The sequence below is a fragment of the Dendrobates tinctorius genome, unplaced genomic scaffold, assembly GCF_039654945.1.
Source record: "Dendrobates tinctorius isolate UK_male_01 unplaced genomic scaffold, ASM3965494v1 ptg000332l, whole genome shotgun sequence".
Lineage (NCBI taxonomy): Eukaryota > Metazoa > Chordata > Amphibia > Anura > Dendrobatidae > Dendrobates > Dendrobates tinctorius.
In genome coordinates this window covers 10,997,589-11,024,330 of record NW_027361998.1, presented here as the reverse complement: position 1 = coordinate 11,024,330, position 26,742 = coordinate 10,997,589, and the positions used below count along the sequence as shown (strand labels likewise).

At 50.7% G+C, this 26,742-nt stretch overlaps 1 protein-coding gene across 2 annotated transcripts in view; it reads left to right on the top strand.

The window, feature by feature from the left end:
• The first annotated feature begins 9,013 nt into the window (after positions 1-9,013).
• The window catches only part of SELENOI (selenoprotein I), a 31,039-nt gene continuing 13,310 nt past the window's right edge, over positions 9,014-26,742 (top strand). Inside the window, exons 1-4 of one of the 2 annotated variants that reach the window (XM_073561991.1) lie at positions 9,014-9,215; positions 25,974-26,042; positions 26,135-26,243; positions 26,333-26,407. In XM_073561991.1, the coding sequence (XP_073418092.1) occupies positions 9,156-9,215; positions 25,974-26,042; positions 26,135-26,243; positions 26,333-26,407 (313 nt within the window). In that variant the 5' untranslated portion in view covers positions 9,014-9,155. The remainder of the gene's footprint in view (positions 9,216-25,973; positions 26,043-26,134; positions 26,244-26,332; positions 26,408-26,742) is intronic. The other variant, XM_073561990.1, reaches the window with a different exon arrangement.

Here is a 26,742-nt window from a genome sequence, read left to right as displayed (position 1 = left end):
AGATGACCATGTCAAACCTGCCCAGGCTGAGCAAAAGGGGATACCAATGCACATTGCACCCAGTCAGCCCAAAATGAGGCCTTACTGATGGTGGAGTCTATTGCCTAATGAGTCAGTGACTCTCTGGGTCTAACATTGTCCAAGGGCCAGCGCCAAAGAGAGGAGATGATGGAAGAACAGAACCAGCTGAGGGTCCGCTCTAAGAATAGGGGCGCAACGGGAGAGGTTGTACCCTGGTTCTTGAGGGGCCTAAAGTTGAGTCTGACTCTCGGGAAGTCACCGATGTTGTACATGACACATGGTAAGTAGGGCCCTGCTTGCTCTGGGGCCCAGGAGTCTGATTTACACCTCTGCCTGCTCCACAGTCAGGACTCCAGATTGATTTCTACTGACAGAAGACGCGGGTCGGGGTGTTGATAATCCGGTAATCCTCCTTGAGCCGCTCCGGCTGTAATGTTATAGGCCCAGCGTCAGGCTGTTGTCCTACAGTAGCCTCGCTGTTATCAGGAGATGGAGGTTGTAGAACAAATAGCGAAGTGTAATGTATCCTCCGAACACGATCAGTCTCAGCTAGAAACACAATCTCCTGAGCCCTCACCACCAGACCAGGTGGCCGGTCCTGCAGATCTTGTCGGAAGGTCCAGGCTCTCATACAGGGCTCTCCCTGGAAAACCACATTGATATGGAAGACGGTGAAGCATCGGCAAACACTGAATATCGGTGACTCATTTCTGTGTCACTGCTACTACGATAAGGGTGTGTTCACACTGCGCCTTTATATAGCGGTCAAAAACTTCCGGTTTTTCAAGCAGATGACGCTTCCGGAATCGCTCTTTTCTCTGGAATTTTCTAAACCTGAAGCCTCTTTTTTCACTAATTTTTGCTCGTTTCCTGAGCACTTTTGAATGTTTTTCTCTGTCGATAATATTTTACCGTTTTTTTCAGCAGATGTTGGGCTTTTTTTCACTGTCATTTTCCGGAGGTTTTTTTTTTCTTCATTTCACTTAACAATAAAGAAATCTCTAGAATCTTTTTAAGACAAAATGTTGATAAAATTTCTAAGCCTCTGTTAGATTTTTTCTGTTCCTTCTTTAAACTTTTTTTTTGCCTTTTGAACACCAGAAGTGCGAAACCTATGAAAAACAGTGGATTTCCCATACAAATTAGTATTAATCTTCTGAATGTTTTGTTAGCTCATTTTTCGCGATTTTTTTGCTCGATTCTGTTCCAAAAACTGCTGGAAAAGATGCAGTGTGAGCGTGGCCGAACGCTTCAATGCAGAGATGAGTGAATCTGTTGAACTTCGCATCCGGCAGATCGCTCGCATTTAGCAGCAAAATTCAATGTCAATCAAAGTTCTTCATTGTGAATCGAAAGTTCCTTGTTGAGCTCCGGGGTCGGCAAAGAGGCAGAGAGACACAAGAAGGCGCTGCTGCGTGGCCGAGCAAAGGCCTTAGAATTTTGAGAGTTGTTCACTTTTTATCCCATAATAAACAAGCCCTTGATGGAAAAAAGAAGAAGTTCTGGCTCTTGGGAAAAAGCAGAGTAAAAAAGTAAAGCACAACAATGAAGCTGCAGATTCTTAGCGTTTTTGCCGCTGCATAAACACAAAAAATCCGCAACCCATTGTAGTCTATGGCATTCCGCACATGCTGTGCTAATGCTACGTATCTTTCCGCGGCGGAATCGCATCACGGAAAAATACACAGCATGCTCATTCTTTTTGCGGAATTGCGAAGATTCCGCACACATGGGAATGCATTGTTCCGCTTACTTTCCGCATATGGCTATGCCCACCATGCGCAAAGTAAGTGGAAAATGTGCAGATGGTACCCACGGTCCGGTGGAGAGGACACTCCATGCCCTGGGTACCATATCCCTGTGAAAAAAAGAATTAAAATAAAAAATCGTGATATTCTCACCTTCCGGCGTCCCCCGCAGCGTTCCCAGGCCTCAGCGATGCTCCCGCCAACTCCCGTTCCCAGTGATGCCTTGCGACAATGACCCCAGATGACGTAGAATCTCGTGAGACCGCTACGTCATCACAGGTCATTGTCGCAAGGCAATCGCTAGCAATTCTGCAAACTAATTACGCTTGCAAAACGTTAGTTTTTCACCGGAATTCCGCATGCGGATTTCCCGCGAATTTCACGGGGCAGGGAGTTGCGGAATTGCCGCGGAAGTTTCCACAGCAATTCCGCACGTGTGCACATAGCCTAAGAAGTGAGATTCCGGCTCATGATGGGCCGACAGGTGTCCGCGGCTGCATTTTGGATATCCTGCTTGGCTGTTCCTGTTGTCGGTAAGCAACAGAAAACCTGACGGAAAGGAGAAAGCTCAGGTGTGATCGGAAGGTAATGATTAGTCGTCTGCTGTTATCTGAGGTCACAGATCAGATAAGAAGTGTCACAGCAGAGATAATCCTGGGTAATGGCTGTGATTGAAGCCCTGTACTGATAACGAGACACACAGTGGCTCAGGGTGTGAGGAAACATCCACACTAGAACCTGAGCGCAGGTAATCCGCAGCTTGTCTAATGTACCATCCATCATCACATCAAAGGGAGAAATGTGCGAAACGCGTCACCTGAATCTGCTCTCATCTCATGGCTATTGTCTTTGGTGACCGCTTCAATACTTATTTCTCCCGCAACAGGGGCCGAAATTATCAACTAAAAATGGGAAAAATATCTAAACTATATACAGTTAGGTGCAGAAATATTTGCAATTGGCCAAATCTTCGTGATTTCAGCTCTGCAGGACGCTATTTTGGATTTAAAATTAAACAACTGAGATACAATTGAAGTGGAGACTTTTAGGTTTAAAATGAAATGAGCTGAATAAAAATATCCTGAGAAACGTTTAGGAATTGCGGCCATTTCCCTATAAAGCCTCCTCATTTCAGGGGCTCAAAATTAATTGGAAAAATTTAGCATAACTAGAATGTTGACTTTTAACCCTTTATAGAGAATCCTTGGCAGCAATCACAGCCTGAAGTCTGGAGGCCATGAACATCACCATCACTGGTTCCTTCGCTGTGAGGCTTTGCAGAAATAACAGCTGGAGTCTGGAGGCCATGGACGTCACCATAGCCGGTTTCCTCTGCTGTGAGGCTTTGCAGCAATGATGGCTTGAAGACTAAAGGCCATAGCCATTCCTATCACTGGCGTTCTCTGGTGTGAGACTTTGCAGCAATGACAGCCTGAAGTCTGGAGGCCATGGCTGTCACCATCACTGATGTGCTCTGGTGTGACACTTTGCAGCAATGATGGCTTGAAATCTGGAGGCCGTGGATGTCACCATTGCCGGTTTCCTCCGCTGTGAGACTTTGTAGCAGCGACGGCCTGAAGTCTGCAGGCCATGGACTTCACCATTGCTGATTTCCTCCTCTGTGAGGCTTTGCAGCAATGATGCTTTCAAGTCTGGAGGCCATGGACCTCACCATCTATGCTTTCCTCCAGTGTGAGGCTTTGCCGCAATGACGGCCTGAAGTCTAGAGGCCATGTCTGTCACCATCACTGGTGTCTTCTGGTGTGAGGCTTTGCAGCAATGATGGCTTGAAGTCTGGAGACCATGGACATCTCTATCGATGGTTTCCTCCGGTGTGAGACGTTGCAGCCATGATGGCCCGAAGACTGGAGGCCATGGACGTCACCATCGTTGGTTTCCTCCGGTGTGGGGATTTGCTGCAATGGCGACTTGAAATCTGGAGGCCATGGACATCACTATCAAAGGTTTCCTCCGGTGTGGGGATTTGCTGCAATAGCGGCTTGAAGTCCGAAGGCCATGACCGTCACTATCGATGGTTTCCTCCGGTGTGAAGCTTTGCTGCAATGACGGCTTGAAGTCTGGAGGCCATGGACATCACCATCGCTGGTTTCCTCTGGTGCAAGGTTTTGCAGCAATGATGGCCTGAAGTCTGGAGGCCATGGACGTCACCATCGCTGGTTTCCTCTGGTGCAAGGTTTTGCAGCAATGACGGCCTGAAGTCTGGCGGCCATGGACGTCACCATCGCTGGTTTCCTCTGGTGCAAGGTTTTGCAGCAATGACGGCCTGAAGTCTGGAGGCCATGGACGTCACCATCGCTGGTTTCCTCTGGTGCAAGGTTTTGCAGCAATGACGGCCTGAAGTCTGGAGGCCATGGACGTCACCATCGCTGGTTTCCTCTGGTGCAAGGTTTTGCAGCAATGACGGCCTGAAGTCTGGAGGCCATGTATGTCACCATTGTTGGTTTCCTCCGGTGTGAGGCTTTGCCGCCTTTACTGCAGTGCCTTCAGTTCTCACTTGTTTGTGGCTCTTTCTGCCTTCAGTTTTGTCTTCAGTTGGTAAAATGCGCCCTATGGGCTGAGATCTGGTGAGGACTCAATTATTGCAGAATATTTCACATTTTTGTTTTGCAGGGTGTTTTCGGTCATTGTCCATCTGTCTCATGAAGTGCTGTCCTTGCTGCATTTGGTTGGATCCAAGTAGAAAGTCTCGCCCTGTACACACAGGATTCATCCGGCAGCTTCTGTCTTCAGCCACATCATCAATAACCACTAGTGACACAGTGCCACTGGAAGCCATACACGCCCGCGCCATGACACCACCTCCATCATGTGTTACACAGGACGTGCTAAGGATCAGGAACCGCTCCAGGTCTTCTCCATACTTTCTTCTTCCCATCATTCTGGCACATGTTGATCTTAGTTTTGCTTTTCCAGAATTGGGCGGCTTCTTTATATTTTGTTTTTTGGCAATGTCTAATCTGGTATTCTATTTCTAATGCTGATTACTGGCTCGCACCTTGTGGTGACCCCTCTGGATTTGCTCTCGTGAAACCTTCTCTTTATGGTAGACTTAGATAATGAGGCACCGACTTTCTGGAGAGTGGTCTACACTTGGGTGGATGTTGTGACGATGTTCTCTTTACCATAGAAGAATTCTATGATAATCCATCATGGCTGTCTCTGTAGACATCCAGGCCTATCAGAGTTCCGAGCTCACCAGGGCGCTCTATTTTTGCAGAATGTACCAAACTGTCGATTTGGTCGCTTCTAACATTTCCGCTGTCTCTCTGATGGATTCCTTCTTTCTTTCAGCCCAATGATGGTCTGTTTCTCTTCCAATGAGAGCTTCTTTGGCTGCATGATGTGGGTTCACAGCAACAGCTTCCAAAGGCAAATGCCACACCTGGAATTAGCCCCGGCACTTTTACCAAACCTAATTGATGATGGATTAATCGGGGAAAAGCCCATTAATGAGCTTCTGAGATGACAGCCAATGAATTTTGGTCCAGCTCCATATGACAGAGCTGTAATTCCTGAACCCTTCCCCCAATCAGGACACGAATCCCCTCAGATTACAGCTGAGAGTCATCACTGTAAGCCCAGATTGATTATAGAACTGGATATGGCAAACATTTAGGTAAAAGGCTAAAATGGCAAAACTTGTACCAGACCTCCCTGTGTATACATAGATAGATAGAAAGTTAGATATTAATGTCTACCATATTTGTTATTGCTGTGTCCGATCTAATCACGTGCAAAAAAAAAGACCCAGGAGGGCAAAGATTAACCCCTTTCCTACATTGGACATAATATTCCGTCCATGTGACCTGGGCCCTAAGTCCCATGGACGGAATATTACGTCATAGCGATCAGCGGCGCCCACATGGTGAGCGCCGCTGATCGCGGCCGGGTGTCAGCTGATTATCACAGCTGACACCCGGCACAATGTATCAGGGGTGGTCACGGACCGCCCCCGACACGTTAACCCCTTGCACACCGTGATCAAACATGACCGCGGTGTACCGGGGGTTAAAGGGAAGCATCGGCAAGGAGGGGGCTCCCTCCGTGCTTCCCTGAGCCCCCCATGGCAGCTCAATGTGCAGCGCTACTGTGGGGGCTCTTTCCCTGCAGGTCCCCGGATCCAAGATGGCGACAGGGGCCTTCTGGGGCCTGCAGGAAGCTGGCATGAGGAAGCCTTCTGCACTTCCTGTGACAGATCAGCGATCTGTCACAGGACATTGATGTCCCCCCTGGGACAATGTAATAAAGTTAAAAAAAAAAAAGTGTAAAAATAATTTTAAAAAATCGCTAATTAAAAAAAAAAAAAAATTCCCTAATAAATTCATTTTTTGGAAATAAAAAAACAAACAAACAAACAATAAAAGTACACATATTTGGTATCGCTGGGTCCATAACGACCCGCCCTATAAAACTGTCCCATTAGTTAACCCCTTTAGAGAACTCCTTAAAAAATAAAAATAAAAAACGAAGCAAAAAATAATGATTTATTATCATACCGCCAAACAAAAAGTGTAATAACACGCGATCAAAAAGACGCATATAAATATCCATGGTACCGCTGAAAACGTCATCTTGTCCCGCAAAAAACGAGCCACCACACAGCATCATCAGCGAAAAAATAAAAAAGTTATAGCTCACAGAATAAAGCGATCCAAAAATAATTATTTTTTATATAAAAGTTTTCATTGCATAAAACCAACAAAACATAAAAAAAGACATAAATGAGGTATCGCTGTAACCGTACTGACCCGAAGAATAAAACCGCTTTATCAATTTTACCGCACGCGGAACGGTGTAAACGCACCCCCCCAAAAGAAATTCATGAAATGCTGGTTTTTGTTCATTCTGCTTCCCAAAAATCGGAATAAAAAGTGATCAAAAAATGTCACGTGCCCGAAAATGGTACCGATAAAAACGTCAACTCGTCCCGCAAAAAATAACACCTCACATGACTCGGTGGGTCAAAATACGGAAAAATTATAGCTCTCAATATGTGGTGATGCAAAAACTATTTTTACAATAAAAAGCGTCTTTTAGGCTGTGTGCCCACGTAGTGATTTTTAAGCGTTTTTGCCGTGATTTTTGATGCGAAAACGCTGTGAAATCGTTTAAAAATCGTGTACAGAACGCCCCCCATGCATTCCTATGGTATTCCGCACATGCTGTGCTAATGCTGCGCTTTTTTCTGCGGCGGAATCGCAAAGAATTGCCGCGATTCCGCACCCATAGGAATGCATGAGAACCGCTGACTTCCCACATATGGCTATGCCCACCGTGCGCGAAGTTAAGCGTCTCATGTGCGGTTGGTTCCCACGGTGTGGAGGAGAGGAGACTGTCCTCCAGGCCCTGGGTACCATACCCCTGTAAAAAAAAGAATAAAAAATCGGGGTATATTTACCTTCCGGCGTCCCGCGCTGCATTCCCGGCCTCAGCGTTCCCAGTAATGCCTTGCGGCAAGGCCCTGTAATGACGTGGTCTCGCGTGACTCTAGTGGTCTTGTGAGATCGCTATAGCAACGCGAGACCAACGTCATCACAGGTCTCGCAAGGCATCGCTGAGACTGCGCGGGACGTCGGAAGGTAAATATACCCCGATTTTTTATTTTTTTATTATTTTTTATATTCTATCTTTTACTACTGATGCTGCATAGGCGGCCTCAATAGTAAAAACCTGGTCACACTTGATAAACACTATGTCTGACGAGTGTGACCAACCTGTCAATCACTTTCCAAGCGATGCTTCAAATCACTTGGAAAGTGCTTGAATATCGCCCGCGAAAATCGCGAACAGAATCGCGGTGAAATCGCGCGGGGAAAAAAACGCGCAATTTCTGGGAAGGAGTCTGGTTTTTAGTGTCCGGAATAAAACGCTACATGGGCACATAGCCTTAGCGTGCGACAGCCGCCAAAAATAAAAACCCGCCATAAATAGTAAATCAAACCACCGTTATCACCCCCTTAGTTAGGGAAAAATAATAAAATTAAAAGAAAATGTATTTATTTCCATTTTCCCATTAGGGTTAGGGCTAGGGTTAGGGTTAGGGCTCAGATTAGGGTTAGGGGTGTGTTGGGGTTCGGGTTGGAGTTATAATTGGGGGTTTCCACTGTTTGGGCACATCAGGGGCTCTCCAAACGCAACATGGCGTCTGATCTCAATTCCAGCCAATTCTGCGTTGAAAAAGTCAAACGGCGCTCCTTCCCTTCCAAGCTCTGCCATGCGCCCAAACAGTGGTTTACCCCCACATGTAGGGTATCAGCCTACTCAGGACAAATTGCAAAACAACTTTTTTGGGTCCAGTTTCTCCTGTTACCCTTAGGAAAATAAAAAAAACTGAACCTGAAGTATTTTTTTTTGTGAAAAAAAGTTAGATGTTCATTTTTTTTTTTTAAATGTTCAAAAAATTCCTGTGAAGCACCTGAAGGGTTAATAAGCTTCTTGAATGTGGTTTGGAGCACCTTGAGGGGTGCAGTTTTTAGAATGGTGTCACTTTTGAGTATTTTCTATCATATAGACCCCTCAAAGTGGCTTCAAATGTGATGTGGTCCTAAAAATAAAATGGTGTTGTAAAAATGAGAAATCGCTGGTCAACTTTTAACCCTTATAACTCCCTAATAAAAAAAATTTTGGTTCCAAAATTGTGGTGATGTAAAGTAAACATGTGGGAAATGTTAGATATCAAGTTTTTTGTGTGCCGTATCTCTGTGATTTAAGGGCATAAAAATTCAAAGTTGGAAAATTGCGAAATTTTAAAAATTTTCGCCAAATTTCCGTTTTTCCCACAAATAAACGCAAGTTATATGAATTAAATTTTACCACTAACATAAAGTACAATATGTCACGAGAAAACAATGTCAGAATCACCGGGATCCATGGAAGCGTTTCAGAGTTATGACCTCATAAAGGGACAGTGGTCAGAATTGTAAAAATTGGCCCGGGAGTTAACGTGCAAACCTCCCTTGGGGGTGAAGGGGTTAAACTGCCTGGTTGCTATGGGCAACTTCTATAGTAACCAAGGTGGAAACAGAAAGCAGAGCTCTGATTGGTCAATTTCTGCTGCTTCAGGTGAATTACCGTATAATTCTCCCCTCCATTCACTGCGAGCAGGGGAGGACGGCAGATCTGCGCATGCCCAAGCCGTCCACAGCCCCCCTCCCATAGGCAGCCGCGTCACATGACCCGTCCCGCGCCTCCTGACAGATAGAAAGGTGACGGGTAGTGTGTGGGCGTGGCCCGGTGGAGAAACAGCCGATCCATCAAGCCCCGCCCCTCTATCACTATGCCCCGCCCCCGACTCGTCTACTACGGACGTGACGTCACTGCTCGGTGTCTCCGTGCTCCGGTGCTCAGCAGCCGGTGTCCTCAGCCATGTCCCGGTGCTGGGAGTACGTCACTGCTGAGCAGCTCAGCGGCTTTGACCGCTACAAGGTGAGTGAGACCCTCGGCAGCAGCAGGCGGAGGGTCGGACATGTGGGAGGCGCTGACAGCTGCTGTGGGGACACGCGGTCTCCAGGGAGTGTGGACCCCGGAATAGTCCGCGAGGGGGCGCTGCACTGGGGGCCAGATGGGGGAATGGTGGCGCCCCCCGGTATCTAGGTGTGACGGCCCCCCGGTGTGAATGGTGGAGCCCCCGGTATCTAGGAGTGACGGCCTCCCGGTGTGAATGGTGGAGCCCCCGGTATCTAGGTGTGACGGCCCCCCGGTGTGAATGGTGGAGCCCCCGGTATCTAGGAGTGACGGCCTCCCGGTGTGAATGGTGGAGCCCCCGGTATCTAGGTGTGACGGCCCCCCGGTGTGAATGGTGGAGCCCCCGGTATCTAGGTGTGACGGCCCCCCGGTGTGAATGGTGGAGCCCCCGGTATCTAGGAGTGACGGCCTCCCGGTGTGAATGGTGGAGCCCCCGGTATCTAGGTGTGACGGCCCCCCGGTGTGAATGGTGGAGCCCCCGGTATCTAGGTGTGACGGCCCCCGGTGTGAATGGTGGAGCCCCCGGTATCTAGGTGTGACGGCCCCCGGTGTGAATGGTGGAGCCCCCCGTATCTAGGAGTGACTGCCCCCCGGTGTGAATGGTGGAGCCCCCGGTATCTAGGTGTGACGGCCCCCGGTGTGAATGGTGGAGCCCCCGGTATCTAGGTGTGACGGCCCCCGGTGTGAATGGTGGAGCCCCCGGTATCTAGGTGTGACGGCCCCCGGTGTGAATGGTGGAGCCCCCGGTATCTAGGTGTGACGGCCCCCGGTGTGAATGGTGGAGCCCCCGGTATCTAGGTGTGACGGCCCCCGGTGTGAATGGTGGAGCCCCCCCCCCCCCCGGTGTGAATGGTGGAGCCCCCCCCCCCCCGGTGTGAATGGTGGAGCCCCCCCCCCCCCGGTGTGAATGGTGGAGCCCCCCGTATCTAGGTGTGACTGCCCCCCGGTGTGAATGGTGGAGCCCCCGGTATCTAGGTGTGACGGCCCCCGGTGTGAATGGTGGAGCCCCCGGTATCTAGGTGTGACGGCCCCCCCCCCCGGTGTGAATGGTGGACCCCCCCCCCCCCCGGTGTGAATGGTGGAGCCCCCGGTATCTAGGAGTGACGGCCCCCGGTGTGAATGGTGGAGCCCCCGGTATCTAGGTGTGACGGCCCCCCCCCCCGGTGTGAATGGTGGACCCCCCCCCCCCCCCGGTGTGAATGGTGGAGCCCCCGGTATCTAGGTGTGACGGCCCCCCCGTGTGAATGGTGGAGCCCCCGGTATCTAGGTGTGACGGCCCCCCCGGTGTGAATGGTGGACCCCCCCGGTGTGAATGGTGGAGCCCCCGGTATCTAGGTGTGACGGCCCCCCGGTGTGAATGGTGGAGCCCCCGGTATCTAGGTGTGACGGCCCCCCGGTGTGAATGGTGGAGCCCCCGGTATCTAGGAGTGACGGCCCCCGGTGTGAATGGTGGAGCCCCCGGTATCTAGGTGTGACGGCCCCCCCGTGTGAATGGTGGAGCCCCCGGTATCTAGGTGTGACGGCCCCCCCGTGTGAATGGTGGAGCCCCCGGTATCTAGGAGTGACGGCTCCCCCGGTGTGAATGGTGGAGCCCCCGGTATCTAGGTGTGACGGCCCCCCGGTGTGAATGGTGGAGCCCCCGGTATCTAGGAGTGACGGCCCCCGGTGTGAATGGTGGAGCCCCCGGTATCTAGGTGTGACGGCCCCCCCGTGTGAATGGTGGAGCCCCCGGTATCTAGGTGTGACGGCCCCCCCCCCCCGGTGTGAATGGTGGACCCCCCCCCCCCCCGGTGTGAATGGTGGAGCCCCCGGTATCTAGGTGTGACGGCCCCCCGGTGTGAATGGTGGAGCCCCCGGTATCTAGGTGTGACGGCCCCCCGGTGTGAATGGTGGAGCCCCCGGTATCTAGGAGTGACGGCCCCCGGTGTGAATGGTGGAGCCCCCGGTATCTAGGTGTGACGGCCCCCCCGTGTGAATGGTGGAGCCCCCGGTATCTAGGTGTGACGGCCCCCCCGTGTGAATGGTGGAGCCCCCGGTATCTAGGTGTGACGGCCCCCGGTGTGAATGGTGGAGCCCCCGGTATCTAGGTGTGACGGCCCCCGGTGTGAATGGTGGAGCCCCCGGTATCTAGGAGTGACGGCTCCCCCGGTGTGAATGGTGGAGCCCCCGGTATCTAGGTGTGACGGCCCCCGGTGTGAATGGTGGAGCCCCCGGTATCTAGGTGTGACGGCCCCCGGTGTGAATGGTGGAGCCCCCGGTATCTAGGTGTGACGGCCCCCCGGTGTGAATGGTGGAGCCCCCGGTATCTAGGAGTGACGGCCCCCGGTGTGAATGGTGGAGCCCCCGGTATCTAGGTGTGACGGCCCCCCCGTGTGAATGGTGGAGCCCCCGGTATCTAGGTGTGACGGCCCCCGGTGTGAATGGTGGAGCCCCCGGTATCTAGGAGTGACGGCCCCCGGTGTGAATGGTGGAGCCCCCGGTATCTAGGTGTGACGGCCCCCCCGTGTGAATGGTGGAGCCCCCGGTATCTAGGTGTGACGGCCCCCGGTGTGAATGGTGGAGCCCCCGGTATCTAGGTGTGACGGCCCCCGGTGTGAATGGTGGAGCCCCCGGTATCTAGGTGTGACGGCCCCCCGGTGTGAATGGTGGAGCCCCCGGTATCTAGGTGTGACGGCCCCCCGGTGTGAATGGTGGAGCCCCCGGTATCTAGGTGTGACGGCCCCCGGTGTGAATGGTGGCGCCCCCCGGTATCTAGGTGTGACGGCCCCCGGTGTGAATGGTGGAGCCCCCCGGTATCTAGGTGTGACGGCCCCTGGTGTGAATGGTGGAGCCCCCGGTATCTAGGAGTGACTGCCCCTCGGTGTGAATGGTGGAGGCCCCCGGTATCTAGGAGTTACTGCCCCTCGGTGTGAATGGTGGAGCCCCCGGTATCTAGGTGTGACGGCCCCCCGGTGTGAATGGTGGAGCCCCCCTTATCTAGGAGTGACTGCCCCTCGGTGTGAATGGTGGAGCCCCCCGTATCTAGGAGTGACTGCCCCTCGGTGTGAATGGTGGAGCCCCCGGTGTGAGTGGTGGAGCCCCCGGTATCTAGGAGTGACGGCCAGGGCTGTGGAGTCGGAGTTGGAGTCGGTATAAAATGGACCGACTCCGACTCCTAAAATATATAATAAATTGGGTACAGTAATTCAATGCAGGATGTGCTGAATATTTTTTCATAGGAGTTTGGGAAAGTTATGAAATGTCCTATAAATGACTGTTATATTCCTGATCTAAGGCTACATTCACACACAGCGTTTTTCCTGTGTTTTTTGAGGATACGTTTTTCAGCTGCAAAAGTTGATCATCTTTTTAAAAAACTGCATCACCTGAAAGGTTTTTGAGCTCATAGATAATGTTTTCAATAGCAAAAGCAGATTAGAAATCTGCTCTATCTATCCATTTATCCATATCTGTCTATCCATATCGTATCTGTACCAAAAAGAATGAAAACCGGGTAGCACACCAATATATATTCTGTTCTATCTAAATATCTTGATTATTGGATCATAAAAATGATTAAATGTCTGAGGTTCACATTGTACTACAATACATTTTTCACTTAAATATAAGCAATATGTGTGGGAGTCGGAGTTGGAGTCGGAGTCGGTGTAAGGGAAATTGAGGAGTCGGAGTCGCAGGTTTGGCTTACCGACTCCACAGCCCTGGTGACGGCCCCCCGGTGTGAAGGGTGGAGCCCCCGGTATCTAGGAGTGACGGCCCCCCGGTGTGAGTGATGGAGCCCCCGGTATCTAGGAGTGACTGCCCCCCGGTGTGAATGGTGGAGCCCCCGGTATCTAGGAGTGACTGCCCCCCGGTGTGAATGGTGGAGCCCCCGGTATCTAGGTGTGACGGCCCCCCGGTGTGAATGGTGGAGCCCCCGGTATCTAGGAGTGACGGCCCCCCGGTGTGAATGGTGGAGCCCCCCGGTATCTAGGTGTGACGGCCCCCGGTGTGAGTGATGGAGCCCCCGGTATCTAGGAGTGACTGCCCCTCGGTGTGAATGGTGGCGCCCCCCGGTATCTAGGTGTGACGGCCCCCGGTGTGAGTGATGGAGCCCCCGGTATCTAGGAGTGACGGCACCCCGGTATGAATGGTGGAGCCCCCGGTATCTAGGAGTGACGGCCCCCCCGGTGTGAATGGTGGAGCCCCCGGTATCTAGGTGTGACTGCCCCCCGGTGTGAATGGTGGAGCCCCCGGTATCTAGGTGTGACTGCCCCCCGGTGTGAATGGTGGAGCCCCCGGTATCTAGGAGTGACGGCCCCCCGGTGTGAATGGTGGAGCCCCCGGTATCTAGGAGTGACGGCCCCCCGGTGTGAATGGTGGAGCCCCCGGTATCTAGGTGTGAAGGCCCCTCGGTGTGAATGGTGGACCCCCCCCCCCCCCCGGTGTGAATGGTGGAGCCCCCGGTATCTAGGTGTGACTGCCCCCCGGTGTGAATGGTGGAGCCCCCGGTATCTAGGAGTGACGGCCCCCCGGTGTGAATGGTGGAGCCCCCGGTATCTAGGAGTGACGGCCCCCCGGTGTGAATGGTGGAGCCCCCGGTATCTAGGTGTGAAGGCCCCTCGGTGTGAATGGTGGACCCCCCCCCCCCCCCCCCCCCGGTGTGAATGGTGGAGCCCCCGGTATCTAGGAGTGATGGACCCCCCCCGTTGTGAATGGTGGAGCCCCCGGTATCTAGGAGTGATGGACCCCCCCGTTGTGGATGGTGGAGCCCCCGGTATCTAGCTGTGACGGACGACCCCCCCCCCCCCCCCGGTGTGAATGGTGGAGCCCCCGGTATCTAGGAGTGACGGCCCCCCCGGTGTGAATGGTGGAGCCCCCGGTATCTAGGAGTGACGGCCCCCCGGTGTGAATGGTGGAGCCCCCGGTATCTAGGAGTGACGGCCCCCCGGTGTGAATGGTGGAGCCCCCCGTATCTAGGAGTGACGGCCCCCCGGTGTGAATGGTGGAGCCCCCGGTATCTAGGAGTGACGGCCCCCCGGTGTGAATGGTGGAGCCCCCCGTATCTCGGTGTGACGGCCCCCCCGGTGTGAATGGTGGGGCCTCTAAGTGCTTGTCTGGGCGTAGGGGCAGCAGTGCAGGCGGCCCCTTCTCTATGGAGGCCGCCTGTCTGAGTGGGGATGGTGCTGGGTCACCTGCGCTGCCACCCTCCATAGGAGCCGGAGCATACTGGGGTGTAGGAACACTCGGCACTCGTGTAGGTGCGCTCAAGAACTTATTTTTTGAGTGAAGAAATTCCAGAATAATGAGACGTATCAGTCATCTGGATGGAGGGTCTGCAGTGTCCACTGCTGCGCTGTGTGAGGGTCTGCAGTGTCCACTGCTGCGCTGTGTGAGGGTCTGCAGTGTCCACTGCTGCGCTGTGTGAGGGTCTGCAGTGTCCACTGCTGCGCTGTGTGAGGGTCTGCAGTGTCCACTGCTGCGCTGTGTGAGGGTCTGCAGTGTCCACTGCTGCGCTGTGTGAGGGTCTGCAGTGTCCACTGCTGCGCTGTGTGAGGGTCTGCAGTGTCCACTGCTGCGCTGTGTGAGGGTCTGCAGTGTCCACTGCTGCGCTGTGTGAGGGTCTGCAGTGTCCACTGCGAAGATAGGCAGCGCTTCTCACGCATCACGCTGCCGCACAGAGTACGTCACAGCTGACGGATTTCATTATCCTACTCTTGCACCACCAGAATTCCAGAAGTGCCGAGTTTTCCTAATTACTGGAACATTGCTGGGGGTCTTTCATGTCACTACCGCTTCCCTACCTAAAGAGGGGGTCCCCTACCAGAATAAGTGGGCTCTCGGTGATCTGGCAAGGGACCCCCACTCTCTCTGTGGAGGGTGGCAGCCCCAGGGACCCCCACTCTGTGGTGGAGGGCGGCGGCGCAGGGGACCCCCATTCTCTGTTGGAGGGCGGCGGTGTCAGGGGACCCCCGCTCTGTGGTGGAGGGCGGCGGTGTCAGGGGCCCCCCATTCTCTGTGGTGGAGGGCGGCGGTGTCAGGGGCCCCCCATTCTCTGTGGTGGAGGGCGGCGGTGTCAGGGGCCCCCCATTCTCTGTGGTGGAGGGCGGCGGTGTCAGGGGACCCCCGCTCTGTGGTGGAGGGCGGCGGTGTCAGGGGACCCCCGCTCTGTGGTGGAGGGCGGCGGCGAAGGGGACCCCCATTCTCTGTTGGAGGGTGGCGGCGCAGGGGACCCCCGCTCTCTGTGGTGGAGGGCACCTCTCTAGTTTCTGTCTGTCGTGTAGTAGATGATCCAGTACATAGAGCCGCCCCCATCCCTAATTGCTCCTGTGAGAGCTGTGACCCTCGCCCCTTGTGATCCCCTGAATGGAGAGCGGCACCTGCTGGTTTTCTGGCTCTGCTTTTAGCTCCTGCCTCCCTCCATGCCTTCCTTCAGGGCTGGGTGTCACCCTGTTACGGCGTGCGTCTGCTCGTCTGTGACCCATTTCTGTGTTCTTCTGTGACTTGCCCCTGTTTGGTCTTTTGTTCCCTCTGTGTTCCCTCCGTGCCCTCCTGGGTGAGGACTGGTTTTTGTGGATATTGTTCCCCATTGTCAGCTTTGGGGGGGAGCGTGTCCTCGGCTTCCAGGGTGAATGTGACCTCTTGTGTTTGACCCTTCCAGACCGGGAGGTGCGGGACGTTTAGGATGTGTGACCCCCGCAGTGTCTGCCCCCTACAGGCCTGGCCGAGTTTTAGATGGATCCGGAGAATGAAGGGTCTGCAGCGCTCCTCTGCACGGTGGTCAGAGCTGCTGTTCAATCATCACTGTCCCCATTGGGGCTCACAATGGACATCATCAGTATGTGTAGTGTGTGACACCCACGAGAGCCTGTGATTGGCCGGGTCTGTGGGGCCATGGTCCCATGTGCTGCGTAAATTATTGTGGGTTTTCCACTGCGTTTTCTTGTATTTGGTAAATTGGCTGCAATTTCACAACAATAAACCGTGATGTAACCGCGGGGATGCACGGGATGATGGCGCCTCACGTGATGCCGGCGGTGACTTTACCGCGCTCCCGTGCAGCGCTGAGCTGTGATCTGTGTATTACTGATGATCTCCGGGAATTACTGCCGCCATCTGCAGTCTGATCGATGCCAAGCTCCACATTAACCATCTCAGGTCTGGCTCCGATTGCACTTTCTTCACGTGACTATAGCGGGTTTATTTTTTGTTGCATAATGGCACCACGTCTTCTCCTCCTGCACAGGGAGTCACTGTGATATCATTAATGACGACATCAAGGGGTACGTCAGGGAGTGGGGTCGCTTGGATGGTGTCTCTGGACCGTACTGGGGGGGGGGGTAGTCAGATGGTGCCTCTGGACCGTACTGGGGGGGTAGTCAGATGGTGTCTCTGGACCGTACTGGGGGGGGAGTCAGATGGTGCCTCTGGACCGGAGGACGGGGGGGGGGGGGGAGTCAGATGGTGCCTCTGGACCGGAGGACGGGGGGGGGGGGGAGTCGGATGGTGCCTCTGGACCGGAGGACTGTGGGGGGGGGGGGGGGAGTCGGATGGTGCCTCTGGACCGGAGGACTGTGGGGGGGGGGGAGGGGGGGAGTCGGATGGTGCCTCTGGACCGGAGGACTGTGGGGGGGGGGGAGGGGGGGAGTCGGATGGTGCCTCTGGACCGGAGGACTGGGGGGGGGGGAGGGGGGGAGTCGGATGGTGCCTCTGGACCGGAGGACTGGGGGGGGGGGAGGGGGGGAGTCGGATGGTGCCTCTGGACCGGAGGACTGGGGGGGGGGGAGGGGGGGAGTCGGATGGTGCCTCTGGACCGGAGGACTGGGGGGGGGGGAGGGGGGGAGTCGGATGGTGCCTCTGGACCGGAGGACTGGGGGGGGGGGGAGGGGGGGAGTCGGATGGTGCCTCTGGACCGGAGGACTGGGGGGGGGGGAGGGGGGGAGTCGGATGGTGCCTCTGGACCGGAGGACTGTGGGGGGGGGGGGGGAGTCGGATGGTGCCTCTGGACCGGAGGACTGTGGGGGGGGGGGGGGGGAGTCGGATGGTGCCTCTGGACCGGAGGACTGTGGGGGGGGGGGGGGGAGTCGGATGGTGCCTCTGGACCGGAGGACTGTGGGGGGGGGGGGGGGGAGTCGGATGGTGCCTCTGGACCGGAGGACTGTGGGGGGGGGGGGGGGAGTCGGATGGTGCCTCTGGACCGGAGGACTGTGGGGGGGGGGAGGGGGGGAGTCAGATGGTGCCTCTGGACCGGATGGGGGAATCTGGTGATGTCACGGGGTAGGATGTCAGTGTGCGGGAGAGACCAGGCTACTGACCTAGCTGCAGGAATCTTTGCGGTCAGCGCGGTCTCTGGGCTGATGTAGGGTTAATGGTCATAAAGGTCCTGTGATGAGGGGGCCGGAGAGCTGCTGACAGAGGCGCAGGAGGTGGTTAATGGCGGCCTTTGTGCCTTCGCTGCTGTCGGCTGTGATCTCCTGACTCCATTACTAAGAAGCCTCGCTGCCGTCCCCTTCCCACTTTCAGGCTCTGCTTGCTGTCTGTGAGTGAGGACGCCCTTACTCCATTTACTTAGTTTCAGGGGATGGGAGCCTGTAGCGATTTATGGTGCTGGACTCGTTAGTGTGTCAGCGAAAGGATTCTTCTAGGATTCATCACATTTAGCGGTAATATTACTGCTCCACGGACGCCTACAGCGTGTCTACAGTGGAAGTGCCGAGGTGTGACCATTGCCCGAGGCTGCGGAGCTCGTGAGGTTCCTCCTGACGGCTGGAGCAGAGCCGGCGTCTGTAAATCTTACGGACACACTGATTTTCCGTCATTACTTTTCCGATCACTTCTTTTTCCCGTGGCCAGTAAGACCGGACGAACAGGAGCCGCTGTAAAGTGCAGGGTGGTGGTCGGTAACCACGGAGACGCACGGCTCTGCATTGGGGGCTGTGAATGAATATTACTATCACATCCAATACACTTTGTTACATTGCATCTGATCTAAAGGATCTTACATTGTAACATAATCATGGAAGGGGATTGTATCAGTCTGGAGTCAGGACTGTTCTGCTCATGGAGACTTCTCTAGGTCGGATACAACTGTACCAACCCCTCAGCTGTGAGCACTATTAGGACAAGAGGCAGAAATGTAACATTTCCATTTGGTGCCAACACACAGACTCCTCTTCATCACGTAATGGGTGACGCGGACCGGACTTGTCTCTTGTTATTTTTGCGTTTTCTCTAGTCACGTCCAGAGCTGCATTCATAGTTCTGCTGCTACTCTCTGCGCCTGAAACAGTGAATTGCTGTCGTAGGCTGCCACGATGCATTGCTCTGCGGTAATTGGAAGCTCCCTGAGGCCTATGGGAGCTTCTGTCAGACAAAGAAGAATTATTTTACCCCTTTTAATGTTGCCATAATCTGTACAGATCCATTGAGAAACTGAAATCATAAAACTAAAATGAGTTTGCATAAGTGTGAGCGCCCTCTTATAATTGGGGATGTGGTTGTATCCAGAATTCCCCCCCCCCCCCCATGTTACCTAGTAGTCAGCGCTCGGCCGCCGTCATTTACAGTGATTCTGATTAGCCCCAGAGAAAGTGTCGCTGCTCTAGTAGGAGTCTCCTGACATTTTCTGGTCTGTAAACAGCCGACAACACAACAAAGGATCTCAGTGTGGAAAGTAGTCAGTAGGAGATGTAAAAATGTTTCCCAGGCGTTAGATCTACCATGGACACTGTGAAGGCGTCGCAAGAAGGGGCTTGGATTTGACCGACAACTGGACATCCCTCAAAAATTGATGAAAAAATGAGAAAAATTTTCCCAGGAAGCTGCCCAGTGGCCAGCAGCAACATGAAAGGAGCTGCAGGAATTTCTGGCCAGTTATGGTTGTGTCTGGCATGTATCAACAATCTCCCATATTCTTCATATGTCCAGCCTGTGGGGTTGAGTGGCTTGTTGGGGTCGTGTCTGCCAGAAGCAGGAAACCTGTTATGTTTGAGACTCAGCGCATCACCATAAGATCACCATCCACACAGTGAGGCATGGTGGGGGCAGCATTGTGCTTTGGGGCTGTTTTTTAGTAGCTGGAACTGGGGCTTTAGTTGAGGTGGATGGAATTATGAATAATTCTGCATCAAAACCTTCAGGCCTCTGCTAAAAAGATGATTAGTTTGACCTTTCAAAACGACAACGACCCTAAGTGACCGAAAGACTAGCTTCTCCAGAAGATGGAAGTTCTGGAACGGCCTAGACCTGAACCCAAGGGGCAATCTGTGGTTACCTCAAGGGGGCGCTGTACTCAGGAGATGACAGATGTGTAGCTACAGCAAGGAGGATCGGGCAAAGATCGCCTATTCTAGATATGCCGAGCGATCGACCCCCGACCCAAAGACTGAACGCTGCCATTATTTTACTTTACTTTTATTTTTCGACCTGAAAAGATTTCAGTTTTTCTCACCAGATTTCTACATGTTATGGGTGACATTAAAGGGGGAATGATTCTTCTGGGATTTCCATCAGGACTTCTCCTATCCATGGGGCATAACATGTGAAGCCCCCTCTAATCGTTCGTTACCCTTCGTATGTCCTGGTCATTCACCCTGAGCTCCGCCGGCCCCTCTAGTCATCACCGGACAGGTGGTGTGTGGAGCTTGGCAGAACCTTGGGTGCAGAACGTGTGCCAGCGGGTCAGTGTCCTCCATCAATCTTTAATGATGGATTACTTGAAAGGCTGAGATCTGATTCCTGAGCGCTGCTCACAGGATCCGATTACCCTGCGCCCGCTCCATAGGAGACGTCTCATCTACAGGCAGCGATGGGAACGGGAGCTCAGGGGACAGAACAATCTGTGGGGAAACGACACTGCTCAGACAGCCATGAGCATCACCGGGAAACACAGAATGCCCAAAGCGTGTATGTAGAGGAGACCCTGTGCTACATCCTGTATTATGCTCCAGAGCTGCACTCACTATCAGGGTGGATTTGATTTAAATGTAACTGATTTAAATCACTAGTCAGTAAGGCTTGATTTAAATCAGTGATTTAAATCAAAGTTTCTACCTAAACTAGTTCTTGCTACTTTAACATGCAAGTAGATGAAGATTTTTAGAATCACTTTTTATATTACTTTTTTCGCCCCAGTTTAATGGGTTAATCATTCATATTTGGACACCACTGTTCTGTTGTACTTAGGAAGGAGAAAAATAATCCTGACCTTAATAACAATTTAAATTTATTCAACTGAAACAATAACAACATTACAGTATAAGTTATTTGCTTAAACAAACATCCATGTTTGTTAACTAATTTGGCTAAACAAAATATATATATACAGTCATATGTAAAAGTTTGGGCACCCCTATTAATGTTAACCTTTTTTCTTTATAACAATTTTGGTTTTTGCAACAGCTATTTCAGTTTCATATATCTAATAACTGATGGACTCAGTTATATTTCTGGATTCAAATGAGGTTTATTGTACTAACAGAAAATGTGCAATCTGCATTTTAACAAAATTTGACCGGTGCAAAAATATGGACACCCTTATCATTTTCTTGATTTGAACACTCCTAACTACTTTTTACTGACTTCCTGAAGCACTAAATGGGTTTTGTAACCTCATTGAGCTTTGAACTTCATAGCCAGGTGTATCAAATCATGAGAAAAGGTATTTAAGGTGGCCACTTGCAAGTAGTTCTCCTATGAAGAGTGGCATCATGGGCTCCTCAAAACAACTCTCAAATGATCTGAAAACAAAGGTTATTCAACATAGCTTTTCAGGGGAAGGATACAAAAAGTTGTCTCAGAGATTTAACCTGTCAGTTTCCACTGTGAGGAACATAGTAAGGAAATGGAAGAACACAGGTACAGTTCTTGTTAAGCCCAGAAGTGGCAGGCCAAGAAAAATATCAGAAAGGCAGAGAAGAAGAATGGTGAGAACAGTCAAGGACAATCCACAGACCACCTCCAAAGACCTGCAGCATCATCTTGCTGCAGATGGTGTCACTGTGCATCGGTCAACAATACAGCGCACTTTGCACAAGGAGAAGCTGTATGGGAGAGTGATGCGAAAGAAGCAGTTTCTGCAAGCACGCCACAAACAGAGTCGCCTGAGGTCTGCAAAAGCACATTGGGACAAGCCAGTTACATTTTGGAAGAAGGTCCTGTGGACTGATGAAACAAAGATTGAGTTGTTTGGTCATACAAAAAGGCGTTATGCATGGAGGCTAAAAAACACAGCATTCCAAGAAAAACACTTGCTACCCACAGTAAAATTTGGTGGAGGTTCCATCATGCTTTGGGGCTGTGTGGCCAATGCCGGCACCGGGAATCTTGTTAAAGTTGAGGGTCGCAATGATTCAACTCAGTATCAGCAGATTCTTGACAATATTGTGCAAGAATCAGTGACGAAGTTGAAGTTACGCAGGGGATGGATATTTCAGCAAGACAATGATCCAAAACACCGCTCCAAATCTACTCAGGCATTCATGCAGAGGAACAGTTACAATGTTCTGGAATGGCCATCCCAGTCCCCAGACCTGAATATCATTGAACATCTGTGGGATGATTTGAAGCGGGCTGTCCGTGCTCGGCGACCATCAAACTTAACTGAACTGGAATTGTTTTGTAAACAGGAATGGTCACAAATACCTTCATCCAGGATCCAGGAACTCATTAATAGCTACAGGAAGCAACTAGAGGCTGTTATTTTTGCAAAAGGAGCATGTGCAAAATATTAATGTCACTTTTATGTTGAGGTGCCCATACTTTTGCACCGGTCAAATTTTGTTTAAATGCAGATTGCACATTTTCTGTTAGTACAATAAACCTCATTTGAATCCAGAAATATAGCTGAGTCCATCAGTTATTAGATATATGAAACTGAAATAGCTGTTGCAAAAACCAAAATTGTTATAAAGAAAAAAGGTTAACATTAATAGGGGTGCCCAAACTTTTACATATGACTGTATTTTAAGAAACTTAGACTGTCAGCCCAGCCGACACATGAAAAACTTAAATACTACTGTCCCTGCTGTCCTCTGTAGCTCACTTGTCATCTTCATCATCATCATCTTCTTCTTTGTTCCTATTTATAATCTGGAAAAGAAAAACAAGCTTTCCTGCTTTATTGGGTCCCAACCGATTTCTCAATTTAGAATGAATGAGTCCAAAGGAAGAGAATATTCTTTCAACGCCTGCAGAAGAAGCTACTGCTGTTAAAAGTGAAATCATTACTTGAACAGTCTCTAAATCCAAGCGCTTAAGTGACTTCCACCAGTTTACTGGTGTGACCTTCCTTAAAATATCTTCAGCAAACATATATTTCTTGAATGGTTCCCCCTTAGCTCTGAAGTTTATTATAGTTGGCATTAAAGATGGATGATTGCTGGATACTACCCATGTCATAGCTAACTCCTCTTCCTCAGCACTTAGGTTTTGACCCTGATATTGGATATTGACAATATTTGCCAAAAAATGAGCTGGAGTCAGTTCTTGTCCCATTAGTTTGTTTACTGCTTGTAATTTAATTCTGTCCATGTGTAGTTCTGTTTTTAAGTGTTCACTCAGTTCCTTCCAAATTTCAACAGCATCCGCAATAAAACAGCTATTTTTCTGTATTTTGTTTAAAGCTTGAGAGATGGGTTTCAGGAAGCTCAGCATATGTTCAACATTTCTCTTAAGCCCAATGTTGAGGATTTTGGCTGTGACAGTGCCATCTATTTTATCTCGATTTTCTTCACAAAGTGTCATCAGAATAGGCCAGTTTTTGATATACTGCTCAAAACAGTCCACCACAGAGTTCCATCTAACATCTTGTGGGAGCGTTAGCTTGGTTCCACCCATCCTTTTCAGAGCTGCTGCAGCAAAATGATTATTACGGAAGTATTTAGCAATTTCAACAACATTAGCCTTTATTTCTGGAACACTTAAGTCTTTGGCTAAGAGGTGCAGCAAATGAGCGCTGCAACCATATGTTATTAGCAGCTTTGTATTCCCTCCCTGCTCTTCTAAATCTCTTCTCATCTTGGATACGTTTGCAGCATTGTCAGTGACCAAACTGCGTACTAGACATTTGAATTTTTGTTCACATGTCGTTATAGCTTTTACTGCCACTTCTTGTAAGTATTCTGCTGTGTGTGCATTTCCTGACGTATCAGTTGTTTGTGCAAGGAAGACTTTACCTTCTTCTGTTGTTATACAAGCACATACAATAGGATCATTGTGGACATTACGCCACCCATTAATACTTACGTTAACAATTTTACCCTCCAGAGCTGTTGCACATTGCTCCATTTCTCTGTCATACACTTGATCCAGCAGTTTCCCTGCAACATCAGCTCTGCTGGGTGGACTGTATCCTGGTCTCAGTGACTGAACCATATTAATGAAATGTGGGTTCTCAGTCAGACGGAAAGAGTTCGTTGCATAAATAAACTGGGCAATTTTTTCATCAATCAACTTTTTCTAATCTGCTAGTTCTTATCACAAACCTATCTATGGTGGTTCCAGGAGGTAAAGGTTTTTTCTCCTTTTGGGTGATGGTGATATGTGGCTGTGGGTGTCTGATGATGATGCTGCTGCTGCTAATGAAGCACTATCCTGGATGGATAACTCTGAAACTGTAGAACAGGATGATGGTGATCTTGGAGGTGGATAGTTTCCAGAATCCATGAATTCCCCTTCACAAAAAAAAGTCAATGCTGTTATTTTATTGTTTATACAATTTCTGCTTATTGTACACAACACATCACTGCCCCTGCCCCAAAAGGAATATTTGTTTTTCTTCATAACTGTACCAAATGACAGTAACATGCAGTAATAATAAGAAATAGAATTTTTCTCACACATGACAGTTCAGTCTTTACAAATAGGATTCAATAAAAATGTTTACCAACCTGAAGATCCTGCCTGTTCAGAAGTGTTTCTTTGGTCATCTTCATCACCGCACTTCTCATGATGTTGCCTCATTCGCGCCACCAGGCCTTGCATCTCTTTGTTGCATCGTTTGCATTTTGCACGCATGCCTGCCTTACCGATAGGCGAAGGAGCTTCATTAAAATATTCCCAAACTGGGTCTCTTTTACTGCCTGCTGCCATTATAAGGAAAGAATGTAATAAACCTCAGATCATACACACAAACAGATCCAGACCTGTCTGTGGCTATGCTGCAGTATTGTGCTCAAAGTTTCACTTTCATTTTCTTGTCTGCTTGCCCTTCCTCCTCCTCACACTTAGATTCACATTCTTCTTGTGTTGTGCAGATCTATTCCACTCCAAACAATCAGAAACATATTGTCTAACTTCTTGGACTTGGCACTGAAGGGGTTGATTCTGTATTCATAGGTTTGTAGAACAATAGGATTAAGGTCTTTTTCTCAACTCTGTTCATGTTGTAACATTTTTGCCGTGAAGAAGAGGCTGGGACCTCTGCGGAGTCAAATTCAGTTTTGAGAACTGCGTAAGTAAAGCGAGCGTCTGTGATAATATAGGAGAAACTGCCCACTAATCCTACAGAAACCTCTGGAAGAGCATGGCATTGTGAATGTTACACATATACAGCCTTTATTCTACTGAGTTAAACAACTCAGCTTTATCTCATGATGGAAGAACCTTTGGATGGTAAAATATTTTCCTCAAAAAGCAATTTATTGAAAAAAAATCTGATTTAAATAAAATAAAATCCGATTTAAATAAAAAAAATCCGATTTTTGATTTTTTTTAAAAAAAACATTGATTTTTATCCACCCTGCTCACTATTCTGCTGGTGCAGTCACTGTGTACATACATTACATTACTGATCCTGAGTTACATCCTGTATTCTACCCCAGAGCTGCACTCACTATTCTGCTGGTGCAGTCACTGTGTACATACATTACATTACTGATCCTGAGTTACCTCCTGTATTATACTCCAGAGCTGCACTCACTATTCTGCTGGTGCAGTCACTGTGTACATACATTACATTACTGATCCTGAGTTACATCCTGTATTATACCCCAGAGCTGCACTCACTATTCTGCTGGTGCAGTCACTGTGTACATACATTACATTACTGATCCTGAGTTACATCCTGTATTATACCCCAGAGCTGCGCTCACTATTCTGCTGGTGCAGTCACTGTGTACATACATTACTGATCCTGAGTTACATCCTGTATTATACCCCAGAGCTGCACTCACTATTCTGCGGTCACTGATCAGTATGTGTGGGTGGTTGGTGTATGATGGGAGTTCTAGTGGTTACCCAGTGTAAAATAACGTGTTTCCTCTGGGCTGTGATCTTCCCTTCCCCCTCTTATCTCTGCTGTCCTCTTCTCCTTTCCCTCTGGTGACCTTGCAGCACTGGAGTTTGGACCTCTGCTGTGTGGTAACTTTGTACTTGGTTGTGATTATGTAACACTCATCACTGTGATCATTTATAGGTTATCACAGACTATTAACTCTTTACTGTATTTACCCTGGAAGCTGCTGCAGAACTTCATGTTAATATTTGTGATGTCTGTTCAATTTAGGCACCAGCTGCTCTCTGCCCCCTCCTCCTCTGTCCCGTTGCGCCGCCGCCCCCTCCTCCTCTGTCCCGTCGCCGCCCCCTCCTCTGTCCCGTTGCGCCGCCGCCCCCTCCTCTGTCCTGTTGCGCCGCCGCCCCCTCCTCTGTCCCTCTGCGCTTCCACCCCGCTAGCCCATGTTATATTACTGACGTGTCCATCTGTCCAGCATGTAACGCTCCTGTCCTCTCCTCCATTTCCAGTACAGCGCGGTGGACACCAACCCCCTGTCCCTCTATGTCATGCACCCGTTCTGGAACTTCATAGTAAAGGTGAGTGGTCCTTCCGTTCCTCCGGCAGCCGGTAATGTGACCTGCGGTGACGTATCCTCCTGAGTCGGAGGTGCTCATCTGTGTCTCTTCAGTTTTTCCCCAGATGGTTGGCGCCAAATCTGATCACATTTAGCGGTTTCCTGCTGCTCGTCTTCAATTTCTTCATGATGGCGTATTTTGACCCGGATTTCTATGCATCAAGTGAGTTGCCGCCGTCCGATACTTTCCTGCCGTCCGGCATTTGTTTGTTCCCCGTTGTCTCTGTCCTCACCCGTGTCCTTCTCATGCAGCCGCCGGTCATGAACACGTCCCCAGCTGGGTGTGGATTGTAGCCGGTCTGTTGAACTTCACAGCCTACACCCTTGGTGAGTCGGCCATGCTGTGATCGTCGCTACAGTGCGCTGATCTCCACCTTACCTGGCTCTTGTTACAGTGTGTGTTTATATATTGTGGCCCCAACACTGAGCCCGATGCCTGCGGGGGCCATCTTCTGGCTCCTATCACCCTCCTCCATCACTGGGTGCTGATAAGCTGCCTGAAGAAAGCCCCTGTCATGGCCATCTTGGTGCACTGCCACGGGTGGGCCTCCATCGTGAGTTCATGTCCTTTAGGAGGACAAATTAATATTCCAAAAATGTAGAAAAGTAAAAAATGTACAGTGGGTACAGAAAGTATTCAGCCCCTTTGCTCAGTCACTCAT